The 25,585-nt window shown below is 42.9% G+C and overlaps 2 protein-coding genes and 1 non-coding gene across 7 annotated transcripts; 2 read left to right on the top strand and 1 right to left on the bottom strand.

Annotated features, from left to right (window-relative positions):
• Positions 1-1,815: 1,815 nt before the first annotated feature.
• Positions 1,816-10,574, bottom strand: RPUSD2 (RNA pseudouridine synthase domain containing 2). 2 transcript variants are annotated; one of them, XR_006270003.1, is made up of 4 exons: positions 9,939-10,574; positions 7,974-8,270; positions 6,478-7,291; positions 1,816-2,955 (listed from the first exon to the last, which is right to left on the bottom strand). XR_006270003.1 is itself a non-coding variant. In XM_043471491.1 (3 exons), the coding sequence occupies exons 1-3, from the start codon at positions 10,563-10,565 to the stop codon at positions 6,557-6,559; spliced, it is 1,659 nt and encodes a 552-aa protein (XP_043327426.1). In that variant the 5' UTR covers positions 10,566-10,574; the 3' UTR covers positions 6,345-6,556. The 2 variants fall into 2 exon arrangements, 1 of the variants encoding a protein (XP_043327426.1); XM_043471491.1 differs by lacking the exon at positions 1,816-2,955 and having other exon boundaries at positions 6,345-7,291.
• LOC122444466 lies at positions 2,842-2,957 on the top strand. The gene has a single exon (XR_006270295.1). It is a non-coding gene; the product is annotated as a small nucleolar RNA SNORA26 (small nucleolar RNA).
• A 4,090-nt stretch (positions 10,575-14,664) lies between the features above and the next one.
• CCDC32 (coiled-coil domain containing 32) lies at positions 14,665-23,635 on the top strand. 4 transcript variants are annotated; one of them, XM_043471490.1, is made up of 5 exons: positions 14,723-14,972; positions 16,240-16,490; positions 19,370-19,526; positions 20,826-20,884; positions 22,656-22,792. In XM_043471490.1, exons 2-4 carry the CDS (start codon positions 16,247-16,249, stop codon positions 20,875-20,877), a joined length of 453 nt encoding a protein of 150 aa, XP_043327425.1. In that variant the 5' UTR covers positions 14,723-14,972; positions 16,240-16,246; the 3' UTR covers positions 20,878-20,884; positions 22,656-22,792. The 4 variants fall into 4 exon arrangements, with proteins under 4 accessions (XP_043327422.1, XP_043327425.1, XP_043327421.1 ...); XM_043471487.1 differs by lacking the exon at positions 20,826-20,884 and having other exon boundaries at positions 14,665-14,799; positions 16,235-16,490; positions 22,656-23,635; XM_043471486.1 differs by lacking the exon at positions 20,826-20,884 and having other exon boundaries at positions 14,726-14,972; positions 22,656-23,635.
• Positions 23,636-25,585: the final 1,950 nt, after the last annotated feature.

Below are 25,585 nucleotides of genomic sequence, written 5' to 3'. Positions count from 1 at the left end.
TTTTGGCCACTGATTTGAACCGATGACGGTAAATTTCCTTGCGGAATGGAAAGAGTTGATTATTCATTGCATGTGTGATTTACTAGTCGACTTTGAAACCTCCGGTTTGACTCTTGAAAGACGGCTTTTGGAACATTCTTACCTCACGTAGAAAAAGGAGGGAAAGAGACATTTTCTGGGAATCAGAGTTTAATTAAATAATGCATTTAGTGTATTTTTAATGTAGCAAAAAACAGTGCATAGAATTCCACGATTATAGCTATTTATATATGTTCCAGTGGTGGTCTGCTCAGTATTAATTAACCCAGCTCCTGATTGAGGAACTTCCGTTATTGTGGACTCTGACCCCAGCGTTTTTCATACCTGTCGTTACTATGAAATATCAGATTTTACTTCAAAAGCTACCGTGAGTTCTCTTTCAGTCCCCAGCAGGCTGCAGGTGCTCAAGAAAAGTACTCAACGTTAAAAAAAGATGTTGACAGCACTTGGAAACTTGGTAGTTATCTAGAAGACAGAGAGGTGAAGACATAGCTGCCTTCCCAGAGAAGAAAGTTTTAATTCTTCTCTTGGATTTAAGCAGAGAGGGAATAGAAAAAGAATAGAGATTCTCCTGAATGGTCATCAGGCAGAGTCTTTCAACTCACATTTAACAACCGTCATTTATCCAGTATTTATCTACAGGCACCACAATGAATTATAGCACTTTAATTCACAATAACCCTGTGATCACGATAGACATGTTTATTACTCCATTTTACAGATGAGGACACTGAAAGATAAACTTGTCCAAGGTTATACAGCTTTTGTAATTCCAGAAAAGGCATTTAACTTAAGTCTATCAAACTCTGGTGGCCCTTAACCACCACCCTATATGGTGCTGGAAATTAGTAAAAAGCGCTCATCAATCCTTTGCGGTCATGGTTTACACACTCTCTCTGCATTAAAAGGTATCCCAGAACCTGACACTGGGCAGATATTTTCAGCCCTGAGAGTGGAAATCAGGCTCCAGTGACTCCTCCCACATCAATCCAAATCCCTTAGAAATGTAGATACCTCCCAGAGCTGAGGGCTGAGGGTCACCCAAGCACTTTGCTTTCTAATCCATTTACCACCCTGTCGTTTGAAAGGGTTTCAACCTGGGTTCCACACACTCCGAAGGGGTCCATGGATAGAACTGAATTGGTTATTTGGTTGGGAGAAAAAAAATTGCAGCTTTATCTTCATTAATCTCTAATTGAAAGCATGTCCTTCTATTAATAAAGGTAAGCAACAAAATACAGTAATATTAACCTTACCTGTGATTTTTGTCACCAACTGAAATAACAGATATTGTTGTATCATATTAGCAATATGCTCTACTTCTATTGTTTTATGCTCATTACTGCTATAGTACTTCAAGATACTGGTAGTTATTGGACCTACCATTAGATCTTGTAAACTTAAGCATTCAGAAGGAAGTGTATGCATTGTATTATTAGGTCACCAATTTTTTTATTTTTAATTTTATTATAGTTGATTTATAATTTATTAATTTCTGCTGTATAGCAAAATAATTCATATATATATATATACACATACATTTTCATATTCTTTTCTATTATGGTTTATTACAGGATATTGATGTAGTTCCCTGTGCTATACAGTAGGACCTTGTTGTTTATTCATTCTATATATAATAGTTTGCATTTGCTAATCCCAAACTCCCAATCCATCCTTCCCCTCCTCTCCTCCCTCTTGGCAACCACAACTCTGTTCTCTATGTCTGTGAGCCTGTTTGTTTTGTAGATAAATTTATTTGTGTCATAGATTCCACACATATGTTAGATTCTACATGTAAGTGATATCATATGGTATTTCTCTTTCTTTCTGACTTCATTTGGAATTAAATCACAGATTTTAAAACTATTTTGATAACTGTATTCCAACATAATTGGTTGACTTTATATTACAACAAATTTAATCATGCATTTATTTTTTTATTATTTTTTTTTAATCTTATGCATTTAAAACCAATATTCTGAGAAGGGACCCATAGGCTTCACCAGACTGCCCAAGATCTGTGTCACAAGAAAAGGTTAAGAGCTCCTGAGGGATTTTCTGAAGTGTCCTCAACACATCAGTCTTAAAATCCCTCCCCTAAATTAGGCCTTGTTCTGTCTCCCGGACACCTTTGCAGATTACTTACTCCTCTCCCTGGATTATGCTCCTGCTGCCCAACACCTCCTTCCCATCAACCCCGTCCTGGCTGGCTCCTGCTCCTCCTTCAGATCTCAGCTTTGACGTAATTCCCCATCAGGAAGACTTTCCTAGGCCTGCAACCTGCAGCTCCTTCTTAGATTTCTCTCACCTAGTTCATGCTCTTCTGCTTCTGGGTCTTTGTACCCCTCCTAGATGTTCCTGGAGCTCCGTGTGTCTTCCTCAGCATTTGCCAGACGGTATTTAAATGGTTCATTGGTACTTTGACCTCTCCAAAGAGTGGCAAGTCTGCATCATTTTTCTGAGGTTTGCCTGCTTCTCACAGTGATGACATCCTATGGAAAATTGATAAGGTCTATCAATGTGTCCAGTCTCTATAAATAAAAAGTGAGTGGGTTGTTTTCTCAAAGGAAGATCTTCAGTTGTAAAAATTCTGAAACTATAAAGCACTGGAAGTGTCTTGAGATTAAAAAGAAGAAGAAATCATGAGTGGAAGTTCACTTTTCTATTCCTCATTTCTTTACCTGTTTTCATGCTTAGTTCATTTGTGGTTTCGTTCATATGAAATTGCAGTAAGTCTTGCTATGATGGTCCTAGTTTTTTTGCATTTCTGTGATCTTTTGATGTATAAGAGTTGTGCTTATTTTACCTCTTTCTACAAGACCCAAAGGTTTAAGGCTAACACAAAAAGGTAGAGTAAGCTCTAAAATCCAGAGAAAAGATTGTAAATCTCCTCTTGGATTCTGTCTGGAGTCACAGCTGGAAAAAAAAAAAAAAAGGATTAACAACATGCCAGATTATTTAAAAGCCCAGGGGTGGTGGTGTGGGGACTTGGATTAGTAATAGAAAAAGAAATTTATAATAAATGAAGGCAGTAAGAGTTAGAGGCGCCATCTACTGGAGGAGCTTCAACTGAAGACTTGGACAAGATAGTTATGCCTGATACGCTAATACATTTTGAAAGATTCCCACTACCACCTCAAATTTGTCACAAGCCACAGATCAAGGAAATCATTCTCCATCAGCACCAGTTCTTCATAAGTCCTATCCTGAACTGTTGCAGGACCCTTCAACCTCTGGAAGACCAGAAAAGAAAGAACTATTGTACAGCCAAATTGCATTACCAAGATATTCCAGATCTCTTTATTATTTCAGTGCCAGGGAATGAATCTTCAGAGTTCAGCTTCAAGACCCATTCTCAATGGAGAATGAGGTGCTCTGGAAAAAATTGTCCAGTGTTTAGTTGGTGATGGTCTGCTGCCTGGGCAGGCCCTTATGTGTCGGCCTCCCTCACAGACAAAGCTCTGAAGTGAAATGTGTGTGTGTGTGAGCCCTCACGGACAAAGTTCTGAAGGAAGAAGTGAAATGTGTATGTGTGTGTGTGTGCACATGCGTGCCTCCAGTTCATTTCTTAAACTCTTACAAGAAAAACCCAGACCCAGGGCTGTAAGACTTGCAAAGGTTGGTTTTGAGAGGTAGGCAATGATATAAGTTAAATCCTTCTATTCCTTACCATTAGGAAGTATAGTCCCACTGGGAACCATCTCTGGGAAGACAGTCCTGACAAGGTCTGTGATGTGATGCGTTAGTCGCTCAGTCGGGCCCGACTCTTCGCAACCCCATGGACTGTAGCCCACCAGGCTCCTCTGTCCATGGGATTTTCTGGCAAGGATACTGGAGTGGGTTGTCATTTCCTTCTACAGGGGAATCTTCCCAATCCAGAGATTGAACCTGGGTCTCCTGCACTGCAGGCAGATTCTTTACTGACTGAGCTATGAGGGAAGCTCCAGCAAGGCCTGAAGAGGTTCAAGAATGAATCCAGGAAATCTCTGAGTCTGCAACACCAACTCAAAACTTTTTTCTCAAATCATTCCCTTAGATTCATGCTATCATATGAAAACATCTACCTTGCCAAAATAACTTCTGGGAATGCCTAATAAGCTGAAAACTAAACAGTATGTCATATTGAAGATCAATAGAGCAAAGATTGAAATCTAGCTTATAGTAAACTTGCTTGGGGAAGACAAAATGAATAAATGCCAATAGAATTGGGGAAATGGGGAATAACACTTTCTATAGCCCATGCTTCGTAACTTCTGCAAAGATAGCTATGAATAGACAGCAAGCAACAGTTACACTTTTCCTCATCATAGTGAGAATGAACAATGCCCGAGATTTCAAATTTCATAATTTTCATTTGAGATCTTCAGAATGAAGTAAAACTGGGTCAAACTCAACTTCAATAGGGTGAAATTAATGGATGATGGCAAGACCTGAGGACATGACTGGTAATCCAGAGAGTTAGAAACAGAAGCAGTAATTCCTTTGCTGATTGTGGTACTGTGGAGTATAAAGTTTTTCATATTTCTCTTTGGGCTAAATAAAAGGTCATTGGCCCTGAAAACCCCTAATGACTAGGTTCAGAGAGCGTCTGGGTCAGTGACAAGAAGGCATCCACATGCCGGGGAGTGACCCACCTGAACTCTATGGAGTCAGAAGCTCCTGTGCTCAGACCCTTCCAAACCTTGCCCTACATGTCTCTTCATCTTGCTGGTCTTTCCTAGCCTTTAATATCCTTTGTAATAAACCACAAATCAAGAAAGGAAACTTTTCCTGAATTCTGTGAGTTATTCTAATAAGTGGTTGAACCCGAGGAGGGGGTTGTGGGAATCTTTGATTCACAGGTAACAATCTGGACCTGCCATTGTCATTTGAAGTGGGGACAAGTTTTGTGGGACTGAGTCCTTAATTTGTGGGATCTGACCCTATCTCTGGGTAGATGGTGTCAGAGGTGAGTCAGATTGTAGGATACCCAGCCTGTGTTAGAGAATTGCTTGATGTGGGGAAACCACCACATATTTTAAAAGTACAGAGTATTCTGTGAATAAAGAAAAGGGAGTTTTTCTTTTCCAGTATTTAAAATAAACACAGAAGCAGAGAGTAGAATGGTGATGTCAGGAGTTGGGGGCAGGGGGAAATAAGGAACTGCTATTCAACAAGTATAAGGTTCCAGTTATGCATGATGATTAAGTTCCAGAGATGCTGTTCTGTGCCTATAGTTAACAGTATCATATTGTACACACTGATTTGTTAAGGGGCTGATCTCACATTAAGTGTTTTCACCATAATAAAAAAAATAAAACTTTTGTGAGTCACAGGACACTGCCAATAAGGTGAAAAGACAACCTACAGAATGGGAGAAAATATTTGCAAATTACATATCTCTTAAAGGTCTTATATCCAGAATATATATTCTTATAATTCAACAATAAGCCAATCCAAATTAAAAATGGGCAAAAAATTTGAATAGACATTACTCCAAAGAAGGCACACAAATGTCCAACAAACATATGAGAAGATGTTTAACATTATTAGTCCCAAGAGAAATGCAAATCAAAACCACAATAATACTTCAATCCCACTAAGATGACTATAATCAAAACAATGGAAAATAACAAGTGTTGGTGAGGATGGAGATAAATTGGAACCCTTGTGCATTTCCTATGGGAATGTAAAATGGTTCAGCTACTGTGGAAAAGTTTAGTGATTCCCCTAAAAATTAAACGAAGAATTACCATATGACCCAGCAATTCCACTCCTTGGTATATACTTGAAAGAACAGAAAACATGTCTTCAAACAGAAATCTGTACACAAATGTGCATAGTAGCACTATTCACAATAGCCAAAAAGTGGGAACAACCCAGATGCCCAATGAATGGATATAACAAAATGTGGTATATCCATGCAATGAAATATTATTCAGCCTTAAACAGGAATGAAGTACTGATGCATGCTATAAATTGGATGAAGCCTGAAAACATTATGCTAAACAAAAGACGACAGACACAAAAGGTCACCTGTTGTATGATTCCATTTGTATGAAATGTCCAGAATAGGCAAAACTCTAAAGACAGAAGATTGGCTAATGGAATCAGGAGCTAGGTGGAAGAGGAAATGGGGATTGCCTGTTTAATGAGTATGGGTTTCCTTTTGAGTGATGAGATGTTTTGGAACTAATTAAGAGGTGAGGGCTGCACATCATTGTGAATTTAAGTTGTGTTTTAGAATGGCAACTGTGTTGTGAATTTTACTTCAATTAAAAAAAAGAAAAAAAGAAACAAGTAGTGAGAAAACTAGACACACAAGGTATTAGAAAAAGAGCTCTATTTACAAAGCAGAAAGTTCACAAACTCTAGCTGGAGGGAGAGGAAGGAAGAAGTTAGCAAGTATGAGCAGGTCCTTTAAGAGCCCAACTTCACCCCGGGGAAACTCTTGAGTACCAGCCCATGTAGTCAGCTCCTACTTCATGGCCCATACGTGTTCCAATCCAATAAATAATCCCTCCATTGGCCATAGCCCTCAGTGTTCTTGCCAGTCATCTCGTGCCCAGGCAGGCATTGGTGAATGGTACTCAAAGTCTGGCCCTTTATAGCGCAGGGCATGCAGGAACATCACAAGGTCCTGGGGTGAGGGATCTTGTGGCACTCTCCGGCACTCTGAACAGAGTGGGTCTGTCTCTTGATTCACAACATCTGTTTTGGTTGCCTTCCCTGACGCCACAGGCACTCCGTCCAGATCCTGAGGGGCTGCCTCAACTGCTCCATCCATCTTCTGGGCAGATGCAGCCATCTCTTCTAGGCAGTCCTTGCTGAGCTCTGAGGAAGGTGCTGTAGGGTCTGGGGGTCCAGGGCACAGGTCCCCCCCACAGAGATCTAGCACATCCAGACTCTGTTTGGCCTGGTGCTCGGCCACAAGGTCCCGCAGTAGTTCCTCATCTGTCTTTGGGATGTGGCCGCCTCGGCCTCGTGAGGGGCCCCAGGCGGCTGAGTTGTAGATGGGGTCATTGAGGATGGGGTGGCCCAGGAACTGGAGGTGGACTCGGATCTGGTGGGTGCGGCCTGTAAGTGGCCGGCATCGTACCACACTGGAGTGGCCGTTGTAGCTCAGTCTCTGGAACACTGACTCACAGGCCTTGCCCTGAGGATCTACACGGCACACCCCTACCTTGTAAGACACCACCAAGATAGGCTCCTTGCAGGTTACCTCCTCGGCAGGGAACTCCCCCGCCACCCGGCACACGTATTCCTTCTCCAGCTACACAGGGGGGAAGAGGGAGAAAGTCATTGCGTGAAGCCCAAACCCTTTTCAGTGATGACAAATGCACCCGTATCAGACAGAAGAGGGCTCAAACCCCAGCTCCACCATTTGCCAGTTGCACAATCCTAGGTACGTTACAGTACTCAGCTTCTTTAAAACCCCTTAACTTGTCTAGAAAATGTTTGCTTAGAAAAGCATTTATCTTAACAGGGCTATTCCAAGGATTTAGTCAGCTGGGCTCTAACATACTTGGTATTGAGCCTGGTAAACAGTAAACAATAAATATATTATAATCAGATCCAGAATTACAAGTCTCAAGACCACAATCACCACTATTTAACTCTTCTACCCAAACCTCTTCCAACTCTATCCAGAATTTTTCCACCAAGGAGACTCTCTCCACAGTCTTAAAAACCTTGCTCAGCCTGTCAGCATTTAAAATTTTCAAAACAGCAAATTACCAAGACAGGTAGTATATGTTATCTCTAAGGATCTTTTGAAACTTAAGAGAAAATAACGTGTCTCTGGCACTTTAGGTGCTGACCTTCCTGAAGATGGGAAGCTTGAGCAGATAAACACAGAGGCTCACTTCAGATCTAGAACTCGGTGACACCCTTTCGATGCAGAGCATTTGTGAGCCCAGAAGTGGCCTGCAAGAGGCAAACTCAGTTTGGCTCACCTGCCGGTCCCGAACCTGTTCATGAATTCTCTCTGAGACGGCTGCTGTTTTGGCAAACATGAGGACCCCGGAGGTAAGGCGATCAAGCCGATGCAATGGGTGTAGCTCCTTTAGTTGGTGCTCCTTGCCCAGGATGAAGATGACCGTGTTGTGTCGGAAGCGGCCACAGGGATGGACAGGAATGGAAGAAGGCTTGTCTACAACCACCACATCTTCGTTCTCCGCTAGCAGGCGGATGGGTTCTGCTGTAACTGGTGGCTCATGCCTATGCACTGTGTTCCGTAAGAAGTCATTGTCCTGCCAATGACACAGGCAACTGGTCAGCCCAGGGTCCAGCCACCTATGATCAGTCAACTTCACACACAACTTCCCCCCCATCTTCCTTACTGGATGAAAGAATGGTCACAGTACATCCTTAAGCAGAAAAGGCAGTATACACAGTGTATTCTTATTTTGTAAACACACAGACACACAGGCAAAGCAGGCATTGAGAAAGAGCTAGAAGGATACACCTAAAATGTCATATATCTCTGGATAGTGTGATTATGGATTTTGCTGTACTGATTATTCATATTTTCTCTATAAGAAAGTTATATTTAACAATATATTCTTTTAAAATGAAGGGGAAAATCCTCCATACACCATCACTCATTGTGACCTTGAACAAACACCAAGCTGTAAGTCCAGAGATTTGGGCTGTAGACCTGGATTTGCTACAGGCTTACTGCATGCTCTTAGGGAAGTCACTTAACTTCTCTAGGCCTCAGTTCCCTTATCTGTAAAATGTGAGCATCAGTCCAGACCTGTGCTTCAAAACTGTGACTGATTCAAACCACTCATTCTCCAAATGCCTTGCATCCCTTCACAACCATGGTCAGGCAGTTAATGACATTGTCTGGTACCTCTTAGCTGTGATAGAAATTTAAAGTAGGGTCAAAGCACTGGGCTACACAATTCTAGTTTCAATCTCTGTCATTTCACAGTTCTATCCTATCAGGCTCTAGGACAAATAATTCAAGTGGAAGTTATAAGAACACGGGCTTCCCTTGTGGCTCAGCTGATAAAGAATCCTCCTGCAAGGTGGGACAGCTGGGTTGGATCCCTGGGTTGGGAAGATCACCTGGAGAAGGGAAAGGCTATCCACTCCAGTATTCTGGCCTGGAGAATTCCATGGACTGTATAGTCCATAGGGTTGCAAAGAGTCGGACATGACTGACCGACTTTCACTTCACTTCACTTATAAGAACACAGGTGTTGGAGGTGGCAGTGTGTCTTACCTCTATGAGGTTGATCTTAGTTTCCTCGACTTCCTCACAGGTAAAATGAGGTGACAGTATCTACTCCACAGGGTTGTCATTAGAATTAAATGTTAAAGTACATAAAAAGCTTAATGCTGTGCCCAGCACACAGTCAGGAGATATAAATGATAGTCTCTATTATTACTATTTGTACAGAGGTCTACAATGCAAGGCAGAAAGCCATCAGTGCCAGTGCCACAAGACTGCATAAAAGGAGCTGTAAGAATTCCTGGTGCTTCCCTGGTGGCTCAAACGGTAAAGAATGCCTGCAATGCAGGAGACCAGGATTCAGTCCCTGAGTTGGGAAGATCCCCTGGAGAAGGAATTGGCAACCCACTCCAGTACTCTTGCCTGGAGAATTCCATGGACAGAGAGGCCTGGCAGTTCATGGGATCGCAGAGTCAGACACGACTGAGCGACTAACTTTCACTTTCACAAGAATTCCAACTTCTGTGCCTTGGAAACAGCAAAGTCGCTTTGATGGAAGGGATAAGGGGTCTGAGGTCTGAAACATATGGGCAGTCTACCTGCGGAAATGGAGCGGTAAAAGAGTGTTACAAGTTAAAACAAGAACGCTTCAGAATGACCCCGAATTTACTCCGGTACCTATGCCCAAGTAACCGAAAAAACCATGCCCCCTTTCGGGCAGGCCCCATCAGGACTCCACCTTGAGCACAATGCTGAGGTCCTGTACCGGCTCCTCGTTGAGGTGCAGGCGTCCCGCCCGGACAGCGGCCTCGTAGTAGGCCAGGGGCTGGGCTCTGAACTCCGTGCCAAAGACGTGCAGCAAGCTGTGGCCCACCCAGCGGCCTTTGCAATAAGTCCGGAAGTCAAAGTAATAGGGCCGCACTTTGCGCAAGCCGCCTTCAAAGTAGTAGCTGGTCTCAGCAAAGTGTTCATCGCCGAAGCTAACCCCTGCCCGCCGCTTCTTCGGGGGCGGCACAACGCGCTCTCCAACCGCGCCCCGCCGCTTCTTCCGCTTGCCAGGGCCCGGGGCTGCAGCCGGGGCCCGCTCCCCGTTTCCTGAGGGCTGCTTCGCGTCCCCCGAAACCGGCTCCACTTCTGAACACGCCGGCTCCGGGTGCCCAGGGGGCTGCTCACCCCTCGCGTCGCCGCCCGCATCTCCGTTTTGCTGAGCTGGAGCCCCCAGCCCGCTCGCTGCCTCAGCCCCGGTCGAGAGTCTTTCCGCCATGGGTCCCCTACAGGCACCCCAAGTCCTGGCAAATGCGAGGCACCGGAGACTGGAGCACACTTGCCCAAAAACCAGGAGCCACGACCGGCCTCCCAGCCACATGACCCAGCGGCCGCGGCCTCTGGGTCGCGATCTGAGGGCGTCACTCAGCACCAACCAATCAGTGAGACCTAGTGCCGAGGCGGGACCGCGTTGAGAACAGGCGTGAAGGAGGTAGCTGAATGAGTTGAGAGCTGTAAGAATGACTCATTAAAAGTGTAGATTCCTTGTCGATATGCTCGAAGTTCCTTTACTCTGGAAAAACTCTTGAAAGAGTTATTAATATTTCAAAACAAAACAAAATGAAGATTGCTAAACTCTGAATGTACTAAGAAGCACTGCGTTGTATACTTTAAAGGGTAAGCATATTTTGTGACTTAAAACTCAATAAGGGCTTGCCTGGTGGCTCAAACGGTAAAGAATCTGCCTGCAATGCAGGAGACCCGGGTTCAATCCCTGGGTTGGGAAGATCCCCTGGAGAAGAAATTGGCAACTCACTCCAGTACTCTCATTTGGAGAATTCCATGGACAGAAAAGCCTGGCAGGCTACATTATACAGTTCATGGGATCGCCCAAAGAGTCGGACACTACTGAGTGACTTTCACTTTTTGTAACTCAATAAAGCTGTCATATATGTAATTAAGCACACACACCCCAGAAAAAATATTTTTACATTTGTCCTTCTCCTTAACAGCATGAGGACTAGAGATCTCCCATTTGCCTTCGCACATGGTCCTGTCCTGAGATTAAAACTCCAAGTGGATCAGAAGATGTATTTGTCAGAATTCTTAAATGCAAAATACTGAAACTAACTCCAGTTAACTTCATAAGAGATGGAATTATTGAACGGATATTGGTGCCTCAAAGGATTCATAAGAGAGCTGCAGAACAGGCTCAGAAACAGCCAAATCAAGATAAGCCAAGACCTCTGAGAACCAGCCACATGACAAAAGGGTGAATCTTATGGAGTGTGAATTATATTTCAATAAAGTTTTTTGTGTTTGTTTTTGGAAAGAGTGTCTTTCAGAATGTGTCTGAAACACAGACAAGAAGAAAGCTATAAGAGAGGTCTAGAGAGGGAGTCCTTGTGGAATTGTATAAAGCCTTGCTGCTCAAAATGTGGTCTGTGGATTAGCAACGTGGGAAACATCCAGCAACTTGTTGGAACTGCAAAATCTTTTTCCTCTTCCCTTCACAGCCCCTGAGTGAGAATCTCCATTTTAACAAGATCCTCAGATGATCTGACTGCATATTAAAGTTTGGAAAGCACTGACATAAACCAAGCAAAGTAGACTGTTCTCATACCCTTTGGACATCTAGCGTGTTCTCAACACTCTTCTTTGTGTGGGTAATTTCCCACATGAAGTACTGTTTCCAAGAGGTAGGATCTAGAAACTGGCCTTCCCAGACTCCCTAGCAACTTGGGCATCCATCACCTGGGCTCCTTTGATCAGGCAGGGCCTTTGGTTCAGAGGCATAATAGCAGAGGAAGCAGGCAGTGTGGAATTCATGTCCAACAAGATAGCATTGGAGGGATTTGTATATTGCTATATGGAGTTATATTGGGGACTAACATGGGGGAAGTTCCTGTGTCCAGTGCCCAGCTGCAGTATCTACATTGAGTGGCACTGGGTGCTCCCTGAGAAGTCCTTGACTGAGGTTTAGAAACTCCTGGCTATACAGACCCCAAGTCTGACTCTGGCCCCTCTTGAGATTCTGTTTACTGTTTAATATACTTTAATCCTGTGGTCAACAGAATAGTCATTAGCCATATGTGGCTATTTAAATTAATTAAAGTGAAAGAAAATTTAAAATTCAGTTATTCAGTTACAGAAGCTGCATCTCATGTGCTCAAGAATCACATAAAACTAGTGGATACCTTATTGGACAACTCAGATACAGAACATTTCTATCATTACAGAATTTATATTGTACAGAGCAGCTTTAATTAATCCCTTTTACTGCTTAAACTGGCTAGAATAAGCTCTATTGTTTGAACTAAGAACTCTACCTAACTTACTATAAGAATTTAAGCCTTTAAGAGCAATGGGGAATTATCAAAGAGTTTCTGGCGTGTGTGTTTGTGTTTGTTTGTGTGTGTGATGATCCAATTTGTGTGTGTGTGTGAGAGATGATCCAATTTTCATTCCAGAAAGATTACCCTGGTTGCCACTTGGAGAAGAGACTGAAGAGTGAATCAGAAGGTCTAGCTCCAGTTCAGTGTAGTCTTTTACCAAAAGGTTTCTAATTTAAACATTCAGACATCAAATAAATTTTTAACATTTGCCAAGCATTACTTGGCTTCAGAGATACAAAGGTAAGAAAGACATGGTTCCTGACCTTAGTGAAGGCCTAGACTGGTTGAGAATACAAATAAAAAACATATTTGTACTAATCACACTGTGGGAAAACAGATACCTAAGATAGAAGGATGTTGACTGCTGTCATGTGGCTTCCAAGTGTGAGCAGTCCTTGGGAAGAGGAAGATCATCAGGCTTATAGTTTCAGCTTTGCAAGTCCAGGATCTGGTTTGGATTTATTCAGCACACACACTAATTAAACTTAAACGACATGGATGAATCAGTAAGGGTGTGCTGTGCTCAGTGGTGTCCAACTCTGCAACTCCATGGACTGTACACTGTCAGGTTCCTCTGTCGATGGAATTTTTCAGGCAAGAATACTGGAGTGGGTTACCATTTCCTTCTCCAGGGGATCTTCCCAAGCCAGGGATTGAAACTTCGTCTCCTGCATTGGCAGGTACACTGCTTACCACTGCACCACCTGGGCAGCCCTATCAGAAAAGGTGACCATTTGTTAATTTACAACTGTCACTTTAAGTTGAAAGGTGTATTCAATTTTACATCAGCCACTGTTTGTGCCTAATGTTAAAGGAACCCTCATACTGGTATCAAGATATGTAAGATACGGGTGGCCAAATTTGAAATCAAGAGGGTATTCTTTGGTGAGCGGGAAATTAGATAAAACTTCATAAGTGAGTTGAAAGGCTATGCAGCAGTTCAATGAAGCACCCATAAATCTATGACAGCCATCCTTTCCATGAATCAGATGCTACAAGATTCATGTCCGCAGGTCAGGCAGCAGTTGGAGGACTCTGGGAAACTGCCCATCCTCATATATTCTCTATGAATAAGCACTGGCAAAATCTTGCCTATTATTTGCTCCTTTGTTTTCTAACTTTCTTGCTTTCCACTTCCTACTGTTTGCATATTCTAAGAATGGTCATAAATGTAAGTAAAAGAGTACCTTGTAGTTCCCTTTCACATAGTGGTAGTTATCACCACCAAAGCCACACTGAGTAGCTTCAGACACATCTAGAGACTATACCCTCAGCCAAGCTACTTCTACAGATGGGTGGCTACTGTCTTTTCTCACATATATCTTTGTGAGAGAGTAATCGGCCCTGGAAATTGGAGATCAGGTTGGGAAAGTTATGTCTCAGCGAACCCCTGAAGGATATCAAAGGTCATCTTCTCAAAAAAAAAAAAAAAAAGGCCTTTCTGACACGCACCTCCCATGACCACTGGCTCCTTTATGTACTCTGGCCACATTTCCGTCATATCTAACTCTTTGCTGTGATTTGTAAACGTGTCTGTCTCCATGGCGCTTCCTCCTAAGCCATAAAGCTGGGACCCATACCAAGTCTTACCTGTCTTGAATTCCCGCTTAACACAATGCCTAGAACACAGCAGAGCTTGATGCTTATTGACTAAATTAATGTGGGACAGCGTCATAACTGGTGAAAAGGACATGGATCTCCTGTGGGAGTAAGGAAAGTAATCGCCTCCGTCCCCCATTCAAGGTGCATACATAAGTTCTCTAATTTACGTGTCGAAGGTCTGAAATTTTAGGGGACCAACACCAGTCCAGAGAACTGCTGAGGAGACTAACTTGCTCAGGGAACCAAGAAAAGTCAGGGCTTGGAAACTGGGCTTCCCTATCCGAGCAGGAAAAACGTGGAAAGCGGTGTCCGCGCGGCTGGAACGCCCTGATATAGGTGGAATCAACCTGGCCCCCAGGAAAACAGGGGCGGTGGGTGTGTTCTCTATCGTATCCAGGCAACAACAGTCCCGCCCATCGTTTCCGAAGCACTATGTGGCTCACTTCCTTACCCAGCTGAGCTCCTCTTGACCAATCGACGCACAGAACATCTCTAGGTTGGGCGTTGGTTGGAGGACTCCCGGGATCCGTCACCTGGAGACTCCGCCTCCCTACTTCTTCCCTGCTGCCTGCAAAGAAACTGAGCTGAGCGTTTGCTGGCTGCTGGCAGGCGGTCGTGGTAAGGGGAAGAGGCGCAGGGCTGCGCAACGTTTTCTATCCCTGGCTCCGGCCGCATTCCGAGATACCACAGAGGTGCCTCGAGGCCTGAGTCGTCCCGCCTAGCCAGTCCTTGAGGCTGAAGTGATTGAGGCCCCGGATCTGGACACGAGGGTTCTTTCTCCGCTCTGGACGGTACTTCCTAGTAGGGACCGGGGGACCGGGGCTCTGATGCTAGCAAAGTTTTGGTGTGGGTGGGTTCAAACGACTTCGGAATGGGAGTGGAGCCTCACTGTGACCCTTGGCATCAGTTCATACTGGGCCTCCGTGACATCGGGCCTTTTACTTCCGGGCCCTGAGCTTCCTGGGTTCTCGCTCCTGGAATTATTCAGATCTTTTACTAAGCAGCCTTCCTAATCTCAAAGGTCCCTCCTGAAAGGAGGTGTCAGTTCATCCTCCTAGACTAGATAGTTATGAAAGCCCCCAGGTTTTGTGCGTCGCTGTTCCCTCTTAGCTCTGCTCATGTTATTTTCAGTATAGTCACAAAGAGGCTGAGTTTTATTGGGTAAAAACATGGCTTTTGGAGCGGCGGGGGTCTGGTTTCCAATCAGGGGTTTCACTTTATACCAGTAATGTATCTTTGGCAAGTTATGCTTCTGGATCCTCATTTTTTTCATCTGTAAAATGATGAAAATGTCTTTCTGTTTTGTTTTTTTAAATAAGAACATGAGGCATATAGCTCAGCTTCTCCATATAATGAGCCCATGGGCCAGCACTCTGACAGACAGGTTTCACCCAGCAGCATTTTTATTATCCTGTTGTACTGTACATGGAACTGTGCAGGACCTTTAGTCTGTGTCCTATTGAAAACAAAATTTAATTGGTTGAGGACAAAGTGGTTGCATCTTGGAGATCTTTGGAGGAAAGTGCAGGACGGTCGTCCTCACTGGAAATGTTGTAGAAATACCTCTGTGTGTGTGCTCGCATATGTGTAAAACATCCATAATGTGCATTTACCATTTTAACCATTTTTAGATGTATTGTTCAGTGGCATTAACATTATTACACAGCCATCACCACCATCCATTTCTAGAATTTCCCAAACTAAAACTCTGTGGCCATTAAACAATAACTCCCATTACCATCCCCATCCCAACCACCACTTTATTTTCTGTCTCTGTGAGTTTGACTGCAGAGACCTCATGAAAATGGAATCGTTCAATCATTCAGTCTTTTGTGTCTGGCTTATAGAAATTCTATTTTAAAAGACAAACTTCATTATGAAAACAACCCGAGTGCAAAGCCAGAAGAGAAACCCAGTTACCCTTTTGTCATCTTTTTATCTATAACATAAGAATGTAATAGAAGACATTTTAAATTTTGTTAGGAGAAACTAATTAAAGGGTATAACCTTCTTCCCAAGTCAGTTCTTATTCACTTGAGGTTCTGTTTTTCAGCTCAGATTCCAAATGAAAATGTTTGAAAGCATTGACTCTACAACCACAAGATCTGGCCCAGATCTTTGGGCTGAAATCTGTTCCTGCCTGCCACATCCTGACCAAGAGGACAGTGCCAGCAATGCCTTCTCAGACTCCTTTATGGATTCTTACCCTGCAGGCACAGGCCAGAGGGAGGCCCCACACTTCGCACCACAGCCAGCTGTAAAGCCTTGGGCTCCCTTGCAGGATTCAGAAGTGTATTTAGCATCTTTAGGTAAGTTAGATGGTTTTTTTGTTTGTTGGTTTAAATCCGAAGCTGGAGGTTTTAAGGAAGCATGTTGAAGTTCTATTACATCAAATCTGGTTTTCTATTCTTAATTTTTCTTTTTGTCCTTACCACATGTATCTGTCAGATGTAATTCTACAGGGGGTTTCGGTTTTTGGGAAGGAGCCCCCTTTTCCCAGTACATCCCTTAAAACAGTCTTTGTCATCTCTGGCCTCTGTTTCATCTCAATTTTGCTTATTTGTTGGCATTCTATAGACCACTCTTACCTACTCTTAGTGGCTCATGTATTCAGGTTACCTAAAAGTGTCAAAGCTTATGCCTTCCTGAAAGAAAAAGGTCATGGCCCCAGAGCTCCATTTTTATTTCTGATGCTACAGTTTGAGAAACTGTTATATTTAATAGAATGATTGTTGGGATGGGAGTATGTTGATATAATGGGCTTCCCTGGTGGCTCAGTGGTAAAGAATCTGCCTACTAATGCAGGACGCTCGGGTTTGATCCCTGGATTGGGAACATCCCCTGGAAAAGGAAATGACAACCCACTATAGTATTCTGGCCTGGGAAATCCCATGGATAGAGGAGCCTGGTGGGCTACCGTCCATGGGGTTCCAAGAGTTGGATACAACTTCCCGACTAAACAACAACATATTGACATAAAGTTCATTCTTCCTCTTGTTAGCCATTTCACTTTAAAAATATTTCCTGACCACAACTTATCTTTATGGCCGTAAGTATTTAGAGAGACTCCTAACTCAGGAAAGAGATTCAGATTGTCCCTTGATAGGGGAAAGACAAATATCCAGTCTTGGACAGGATCGCCAAATTTCAGAATTGTGATATCCTGTTTTATTAAACATGAGACCCATCACAACATGTCACAAAGCCAAACCTGGGAATAATTATTTGAAGAAGAAAAGACAGTTCTGGAAGAAGCTTTTGAGGAAGGACAGAAAGAAGAGTCAGAATAGAGTTTACATATTGCTAAGAAATGTCTTGGAAAAACAAAAGGCATTTGGTTAATGATATGCAAGAAAAAAAAAAAAGATATGAGAAAAACACATGTGGAATGATGGCTAGTGAAAAAGATGAGGGTGTAATGTGAAATTTGTTGGGAAGACACCAGAAATAGGATAGTCATCCATGCAGCAATGGCCAAAGACGTTAACAGTTGTGTTATGGCAGTCAGAATCTGTCTTCAGTGATGGTAGGGAGAAGAAGCAACAGTCTGAGGAAGCTGGGGAACCAGATCCTCTGGCTTGTTGGTGCTCTGTGTCCTGGGAAAAGAAGAATCTTTCATGGAATCAGTCATGTCTTTGATTGGTGAAGACTGGTTCAGAAAGTTAAAATTCCACTTATCTTTTCTAAAATCAGTTAACATGATGATTAAAATGTCCTTTTACCTGTGGCAGAGCCTGGGTAACAATGGAGGACAGGTTTGGAGGATGCAAGGTGCCTGTTTCTGCCTGATCACACCTAACTAGGGACTCAGCCCATGGAAAGGGGAAGACTTTTTCCAGCCTCAAAGATTCCTTCCCACCTTGACAAGGTCTGACAATATAAAGATTGTTTTTATTGCCAAATAAACTTATATCAGAGAATCCACTAAAAGCAACAATTAAAAACTTTTAACCAATTCAACGTGAGATATACATAATCCTTTTTACATCCTCCTGGAGAGAAAAAAATCCTCAAATATTTAACATTTATCAACTGTAGGTTGGTTTTTTTTCTTTTTTTTCACATGGTGAGCTTTTGGTGGTAACTTGTAGCAACAAAAGGTGTTTGTTTTGATAAGTGGGTTCTAGTTGATGCGGCTTGCTTAGAAATGAAAACCAGATTGTGAATCATAAAGTTTCTATTGGTCCTGGGTTTGATGTCCACCTATCCCCTCCAAAAAGCCATCATTTACCCATTTATTATAGTTGGAGGCAAGACTAAATTAAGGCAGAAAACAAATGGTGATACCCTTTCTTGGATTCTTTATTCTTAAATATTTATTTATTTCACTGCACCAGGTCTAAGTGAGGCACCCAGGATCTTTGATCTTAGTTGCACCATGTAGGATCTCGTTCTCTGACTAAAGATTCAGCCTGGGCCGCCCACATTGGGAGCTTGGATCCTTAGCCACCGGACCACCAGAGAAGTCCCTCTTTCTTGTGTTCTTACTTAAACTGCAAAGAGTAACTAAACATGTATTGTCAGGAAGCCATATGGACTGCTCTCACAGGGATTATAAGATGTTTGTTTTTATTAAGGCTCCAACATTCAGGCCACAAGTAGAACAACTTTCAGAAAAAACTGTTAGGAGATTCCTTTTCTTTAATCAAGAATTTAATCACACATCGTGATCTTAAACGTCTCTTATTATCGTGTTCTCATCAAGTTAATTTTAGTGTCTAATGAACCGTTGAATCTCTCTCCATTTCTCTGATTCTTTCTCATGAGGTTTGAAAACCACTTTATGACACTGTGACCAAAAAAAAAAACAACAACCCAACCATTTACTCCTCAGAGAAACTATTTTCAGGAGTTGGAAAAAGACAACAGTATACACATCACATGCCAGGGAAAACAAGCTTTCCTTGGAGAGATACCTGCTGGGCTTCTGTGATTTCAAAGAAAATATGCCATCAATTTATTTATGAGAAGCTATGGTTTTCCCTTTTCTGGAGTTAAACATTTGTTTGATACAATGTAGAGTGAAGATGTTGTGAAGAAAAAAGAAAAATGTACATTTGTCCTTAAAAAAATGAGAGCAATGTGCTTGTATTCATCAATAAGAATTTTTCAGTTGGCATTTTGCATTTTAGATTACTTCTGTTTCATATTCAATTTCCTTGTTAAGCTCAACTTCCTCTCTCTTTAGAGAAGAAACTGAGAAGAATCAAAGGTTTAAATCAGGAAGTGACTTCCAAGGACATGCTTCGAACCCTGGCCCAAGCAAAGAAGGAATGCTGGGACCGGTTCCTCCAGGAGAAGTTAGCATCTGAGTTCTTTGTGGATGGACTTGATTCTGATGAGAGGTAATTGATTCCTAGTCCTCCTCCAGGTGATAGTCTGTTTCACCGAAAGCATTTCTCTTCCTCTAAAGAAGTCAGGGAGAGTGACATCTGAGTCCAGATATAATTTGATATCAACAGCAGCTTTTCTGAGCTAAATATCATCCTTTTTAAGGTTGCCTTATTTGCTCTTAGTCCAGAGGCAAATTTTTGAGAAAGGATATTTTTGCCAAAAAGCAAATTCCCCCCCTACATCTTGATCATAGGTTCAACAGAGTTGACCATCGTCTTCATTTTTACGTACACACTGCACCTGAGAAACTAGTCATCAGTCAGCAGCTGGAACCAAGTCGTCTTACCTGTGAATCTCCACTGCCTTACAGAGTTTCTGTCATATTGTAGACACTCAAATTTGTGTAGCATAAATGAGTGAATTTCTTAAGCATCTCTGGTGTAAAGGCACTGAGCTCGACGTCATGGGCATGAAGGGGGAGATGTAACGATGTTCTAGACCCTTCTTTTGGTCCTCAGAACTAGTTTGGGGTGAGAAGAATATATATGAAGACATACCTAACAAAATGAGGCAGCATAAGAGCCAGATGAGCAGAAGAGACAATGTGCTTTAAGAGTTGAAAGACCATTGAGCTCCCTCTGGGCTCTGGTTTTGTATCAAAGGGAAACAGTTGTCTGCAGGTGGGCCAGATGCAGAAAGGAGGAGAGGGCATTCTGTCACAAAGAGCAGGATGGTGTTTGCCACCGGGCACAGGCGCTCTGCCACTTACTGGGTGAGTAACCCATGTGTGTCTCAGCTTCCTGCTCTGTGAAGCAGGAGTAGTAGCTCTTACCTCATAAGGTTGTTATGAGCCTTAAATGAGTTACTGTGTATAAAGCACTTAGAACTTGTGCCTGGCACAGGGTCAGTACAAAGTGTTAGTTATTCCTAATATTATTCTTCCTAACAGAATTTTAAAATTCTCTAAGAAATTATTCAACATGAAAGTCAATGAGGGAAATAAAAACCTGAATTTTAACGCAAGGTTTTAGGGGACTATGACTTAACCTAAGTTTACAACCTATCATTAACATTGATTTTCAGAGTCCCATGGTATCAGATGAATACAGCTGCTGAAATCATGGACAGTATGTAAATAGAACTTCATAGTTACATTTTATTTTTTAACTTGCAAAGTATTTTCACTTACATTATCTCAAATACTCAAGGTGGCCCCAGATCCTTCAGAAATCAGGATGGCATCTAAGGTCAGGCCAGCTCCATCCAAGGGTTCAGAAAATAATATAAAATTTACTCTTTTCTTTTCCCAGTAAACTGACTCAAACACAAAAGATGAAGATGCACAGGTTCCTGAGCCACTAATAATTTGGTATTATATTCTCTCCCCTCTAATATTAATATGTCCTTCCTCTCTAGTTCTGAGAAACAATGACAATTTTCTGTTGCATAATTCTCAAATAGGAATTCTTTTTCTCTGAAATCAGATCAGCACCAACTCAAGTTCATGTTTCTGTGTATTTATTAATACCTAAAATAATCCTTGTAGAAATAATTGGAACTATTTTATGAAACGTGTAGTAGATGAAGATTAAATACCCACATAGTATGGTCCCGAGCCTACATCTGTGGGAATGCTTCTTTCTGTTCAGAACAAGCACAGGAAACAGATATGCATTTGGTTTTAAACCTAAAAGTGTATGTTTTAAGCACAGACCATTTTGTAGTGGAATTGTGTGTTTCTTCATGTATGTGAAGACCCCTCCTCATCATATGCTTTTGGCAAGGGAGCAATGGGCTGGGAAATTATACTGTCCACAACATGATTCCCCCATTGTAGGTGTCTGAAATCTGCTGGTTATGGCCTTATTTCTTAGCTTATGACTTTTTGCTGTTGAAGAGCATAGAATGAGCTTTACATTATTTCTAGTCATTTGTATTTTACTGTGAATGTCTAATACCTTTAGGGAAGGATTCTGGATGCTCAAGGAAGGTAGGCAGGGATACTTCCCCCTCTCCACTGTGCTGTGCTTGGTCGCTCAGTCATGTCCGACTCTTTGCAGCCCCATGAACTATAGCTTGGCAGGCTCCTCTGTCCATGGGATTGGTTCTCCAGGCAACAATACTGCAGTGGGTTGCCGTGCCCTTCTCCACAGCATCTTCCCAACCCAGGGATCAAACCCAGGTCTCCTGCATTGCAGGTGGATTTTTTACCATCTGAGCCCCCAGAGAAGCCCAAGAATACTGGAGTGGGTAGCCTACCGCTTCCCCAGGGGATCTTCTTGACCCAGGAATCGAACTGGGGTCTCCCGCATTGCAGGTGGATTCTTTACCAGCTGAGCTACCAGGGAAGCCCTCCTCCTTCCCACAGATCCAAATAAAAAAGAGCCCCCTGGCGTAGTGTCCATTCCTTTGTGGGGGACATTGCTATTCAGATGTTTCCATCTTGGCATCTTGCTATAGAATGAACTAAATAAACAAAAACACCCGAAAAACCATACTTAGTGCAACTAAGTGCTGTAAATATAATTGAGCCTCAGACTACTTCAGGTATCAGAGATACCAAGATGCTCAGGTTTCTGCCTTACTAATACAGAAGGCATAAGAGACGTGGGTTTAATCCCTGGGTGGGAAGATTCCCCTGGAGAAGGGCATGGCAACCCACTCCAGTATTCTTGCCTGGAAAATCCCCATGGACAGAGGAGCCTGGCGGGCTACAGTCCATGGGTCACAAAGAGTCAGACACAACTGAAGCAACTTAACATGCAATAATTTGGTATTCATTTGAAATGTTTCCTCCCCTTGAAAATTTCTCTTCTCTCCAGTTTGGAGGAAGAAAGACCAGACAGGCATAGGCTCTTCAGCTGTTCTCATCAAGTCTTCAGAAACTGCATTTGAAGGGGGGGCCTAGTGCTGCGTGTCGCCCAAGTGCCCACTAGGGGGTAAATTATACCATGGAGCTGCCAGGATGCACAGCTGTCAGAGGAGTATTTGTGCCCCCCACCCCGTGTTAGCAGTGAAAAACAACTCTAGGAAGAAATTGGTGGTGGGTGGGAAGGCAGTCTTGGAGTATCTGAGATAATCATTAAGTAATTAGTCAGTGAAGTCTGATGCAGTCACACTTCCCTCCTCTTCTTTCCTAGCACCTTGGAACATTTCAAGAGGTGGCTCCAGCCAGATAAGGTAGCCATCAGTACAGAGGAGATCCAGTATCTGATTCCTCCAGAGTCACAGGTTGAGAAGCCAGCGCCCGGGGATGAGCCAACAGCAGCAGAACAATAAATTACACACATACACGCCCAGCAGCTGTCTTGGGTCCGGAGGGAACAGCGGAGCACTCATTGGCGGCGACGGCGGCAGCAAGGAGGTATCTAGGGAGGGGAAAAGCCCAGCCTTCCACTCCACCAAGCACGAAGCCACAGCCCCCTGAGGATTTGCCAGGGCCTGGCATGTGTGACTGTCTTGAGTAAAGCAGTGTTCACCAGATCAAAGTACCACCTTACTCTGTCTCACAGCTTGTCTGAGCTCTGTTGCTGCAGGTGAGAAGTCTGCTGAGAACCTAGTAAAGGACGAAGTGTGAAGGTATTTGGAAAAACTGATGCCCTTGTGTATAATGCATAAGTTAAATGAGCTGTACTTTTTCTTGCCTCTTCTGAACGTTCCCACCCATGTTCCAAGTGTTCCATTGGTAAACTGTCAGGGGTGTGTAGGGTCAAAGAGAGTGAAGTCTGTCTCCTTGAATCCAAGCCTCAGCTGGGGCTTCTCTGCCAACTCCATAATAAATATAGGGACTTTAGGAAAAAGAGGCTGGGCTTTTCCTTCGTCTGATTGTTTCTTGTGGGGAAAATGAACAAAAGAAGTGTGAAAATGTTGGTGTCTCTGTGTATACATGTATATATATATATTTAATCTCATGCATGGTTTCTCCCCTGACTTCCTCTGATGCTTAAAAAGAGCCAGGTTCCAAATTAGACATGTAAATATGGTGTTGGTATTTGAAACCACTCCTGAATAATTCCACGCCTGCTCCTTGTGGCCACTTTCCTGGCTGAGCCTGTGCTTCCTTCCTTGTTTATGGTGTTCTTGTTCAGTTTGTATCGCCCACATAAAACTCTTCTCATCAGACTAGCCGTGTCTGTGGTGTTATTAACCTGATTCCTGCCAGAGAAATGCTTCCAGGCAGTGAGGAGTTAAAGACAAACGCACGTCAGTGCAGGAGAGCTGATAACCTCTGCCAGATTACTGTTTTATTTTTTTTTAAAAAAGATTTGTTTATTTATTTATTTATGGCTGTGCTGCGTCTTTGTTGCTGTGAGCAGTCTTTCTCTGGTTGCAGAGAAGAGGTCTACTCTCTAGTTTCAGTGCGTGGGCTTCTCTTTGCGGTGGCTTTTCTTGGGGGGGCACAGGCTCTAGGTCATGTGGGCTTCAGTAGTTGTGGCACATGGGCTTAGTTGCCCCTGGGCATGTAGGATCTTCCCATAGAATGTAGGATTTTCCCACAGTGGGGATTGAACTGGTGTCCCCTGCATTGGCAGGTGGATTCTCAACCACTGGACCACCAGGGAAGCCCTGCCAGTTTCCTTTCCTAACACGTGCCCTCTGACAAGCCAAACTTCAGCGCTGTGAGGGTAGGAGCTCTGGGGTTATGGCTCCAATGGAGCTTCGTTTTGGATAATAGGTTCCAAATCCCTAATGATAAACAGGTAGCCACAAAAATCTCCAGCGAACATTTGCTCATTTCTAAATCAGATAGATTTAGAAGTTTTGCCTTGCCCAGAAGGATGGGAACCAACCAGGTTGTATGAATAGTTTTGTCATAATTTCCTGATTGATTTTCCTTTTTTTTTTCCTGCCATTGACTACTGGTGTTAACTTTAGTCCTACTGCCTTTTATTAGTAGGATGTCTTTGACAAAGTGAGTGACCCTCTGTTCCCCAGACACTTGGAGGAAGCTAGACACTGACAATCATCTGGTCCTGAACTAAGCGTGCAAAGGATTCTGCCTGGTTCAGGTGCCAGCCCTCACTCTTCCTACAGAGCCATCTGATTGATGGCTTTCAGATGGATGGATAAGTTTAAAAAGGAAAGGAAAAAAAAAATTTTTTTTCCTTCTCCTTGCATGATAAACAAAATTATTCATCAGTAACAACAATTTAAGAAGAAAAGCAGTGAGGTCTGAAATATTCTCCCAAAGAGCAGCTGCTCATCGATGGTTAGAGAACGCTTCTGAACCAGAAAACAGTGTAACTCTCATTCAGGCAGGATTCCAACTTTGCCTTTTCCCTTCCTCCCATTTTCGACCTAAGTAACAGGAATCTTACTGTTAAAAAAGGTGGAGTTGATTTATAGGAACTGAGAAGGAACTGTAGGACTAAAAGGTGTCTAGCCCAGGCTGAAAACCGGGGGCTGGTGTGAGGGGAAGGCCCTGGATCTCTGACTGCCCTTTTACTTCACTCTTCAGCATAGACAGGCTTCCACAGAAGGGAGTTCAGCGGTTTGTAACTATGGTTTCTTTTTTTTTTTTTAACTATGGTTTCTTAATTGGTTTAGAGCTGACAACTTAAGTGATTGGTCTAAAAACAAGGTGAAACTATTTACCAAAAAAAAAATTTGGTATTAGTTTCCAAAGCTACCTTTTTAATATAAATTTAACTTAGGCAATGGATGTATCAGTCCTAAATTTGAAACCAAGAGTCTTGGGTGCTATCTTTATCCATGCTGTGGCTTACTTAAATTAGTCAAATGACCTCTTAGTATTCCAGTTCCCTTTCAGAAATGAGACTAACCATAGCAAAAATTCTATTGGCCAAAAATGCTGATCTGTTTCCTTTGACCCTGGGAACTCCCAAGGAACTCCAGTTAAGACTTCCTCAAATCAGTAAAATTTATGAGTTGAGAGAACCTTTCTTATCACCCTTAACTTTCTTCCTTCCTCTTGTCCTTAATGAAACAGAAAGAGCAATATTTACTGCTAAACATTAGTGGCAGAGAAGGGCAATTCCCAACAGGGCAAAAAGGTCATGACTGGGTATATCCAGAGAAGGTTGGGTTGGAGCCAGAGAGATAAGGTAAG

This window comes from Cervus canadensis, chromosome 6, assembly GCF_019320065.1.
Source record: "Cervus canadensis isolate Bull #8, Minnesota chromosome 6, ASM1932006v1, whole genome shotgun sequence".
NCBI lineage: Eukaryota > Metazoa > Chordata > Mammalia > Artiodactyla > Cervidae > Cervus > Cervus canadensis.
This window is presented reverse-complemented; position numbering and strand designations above follow the sequence as displayed.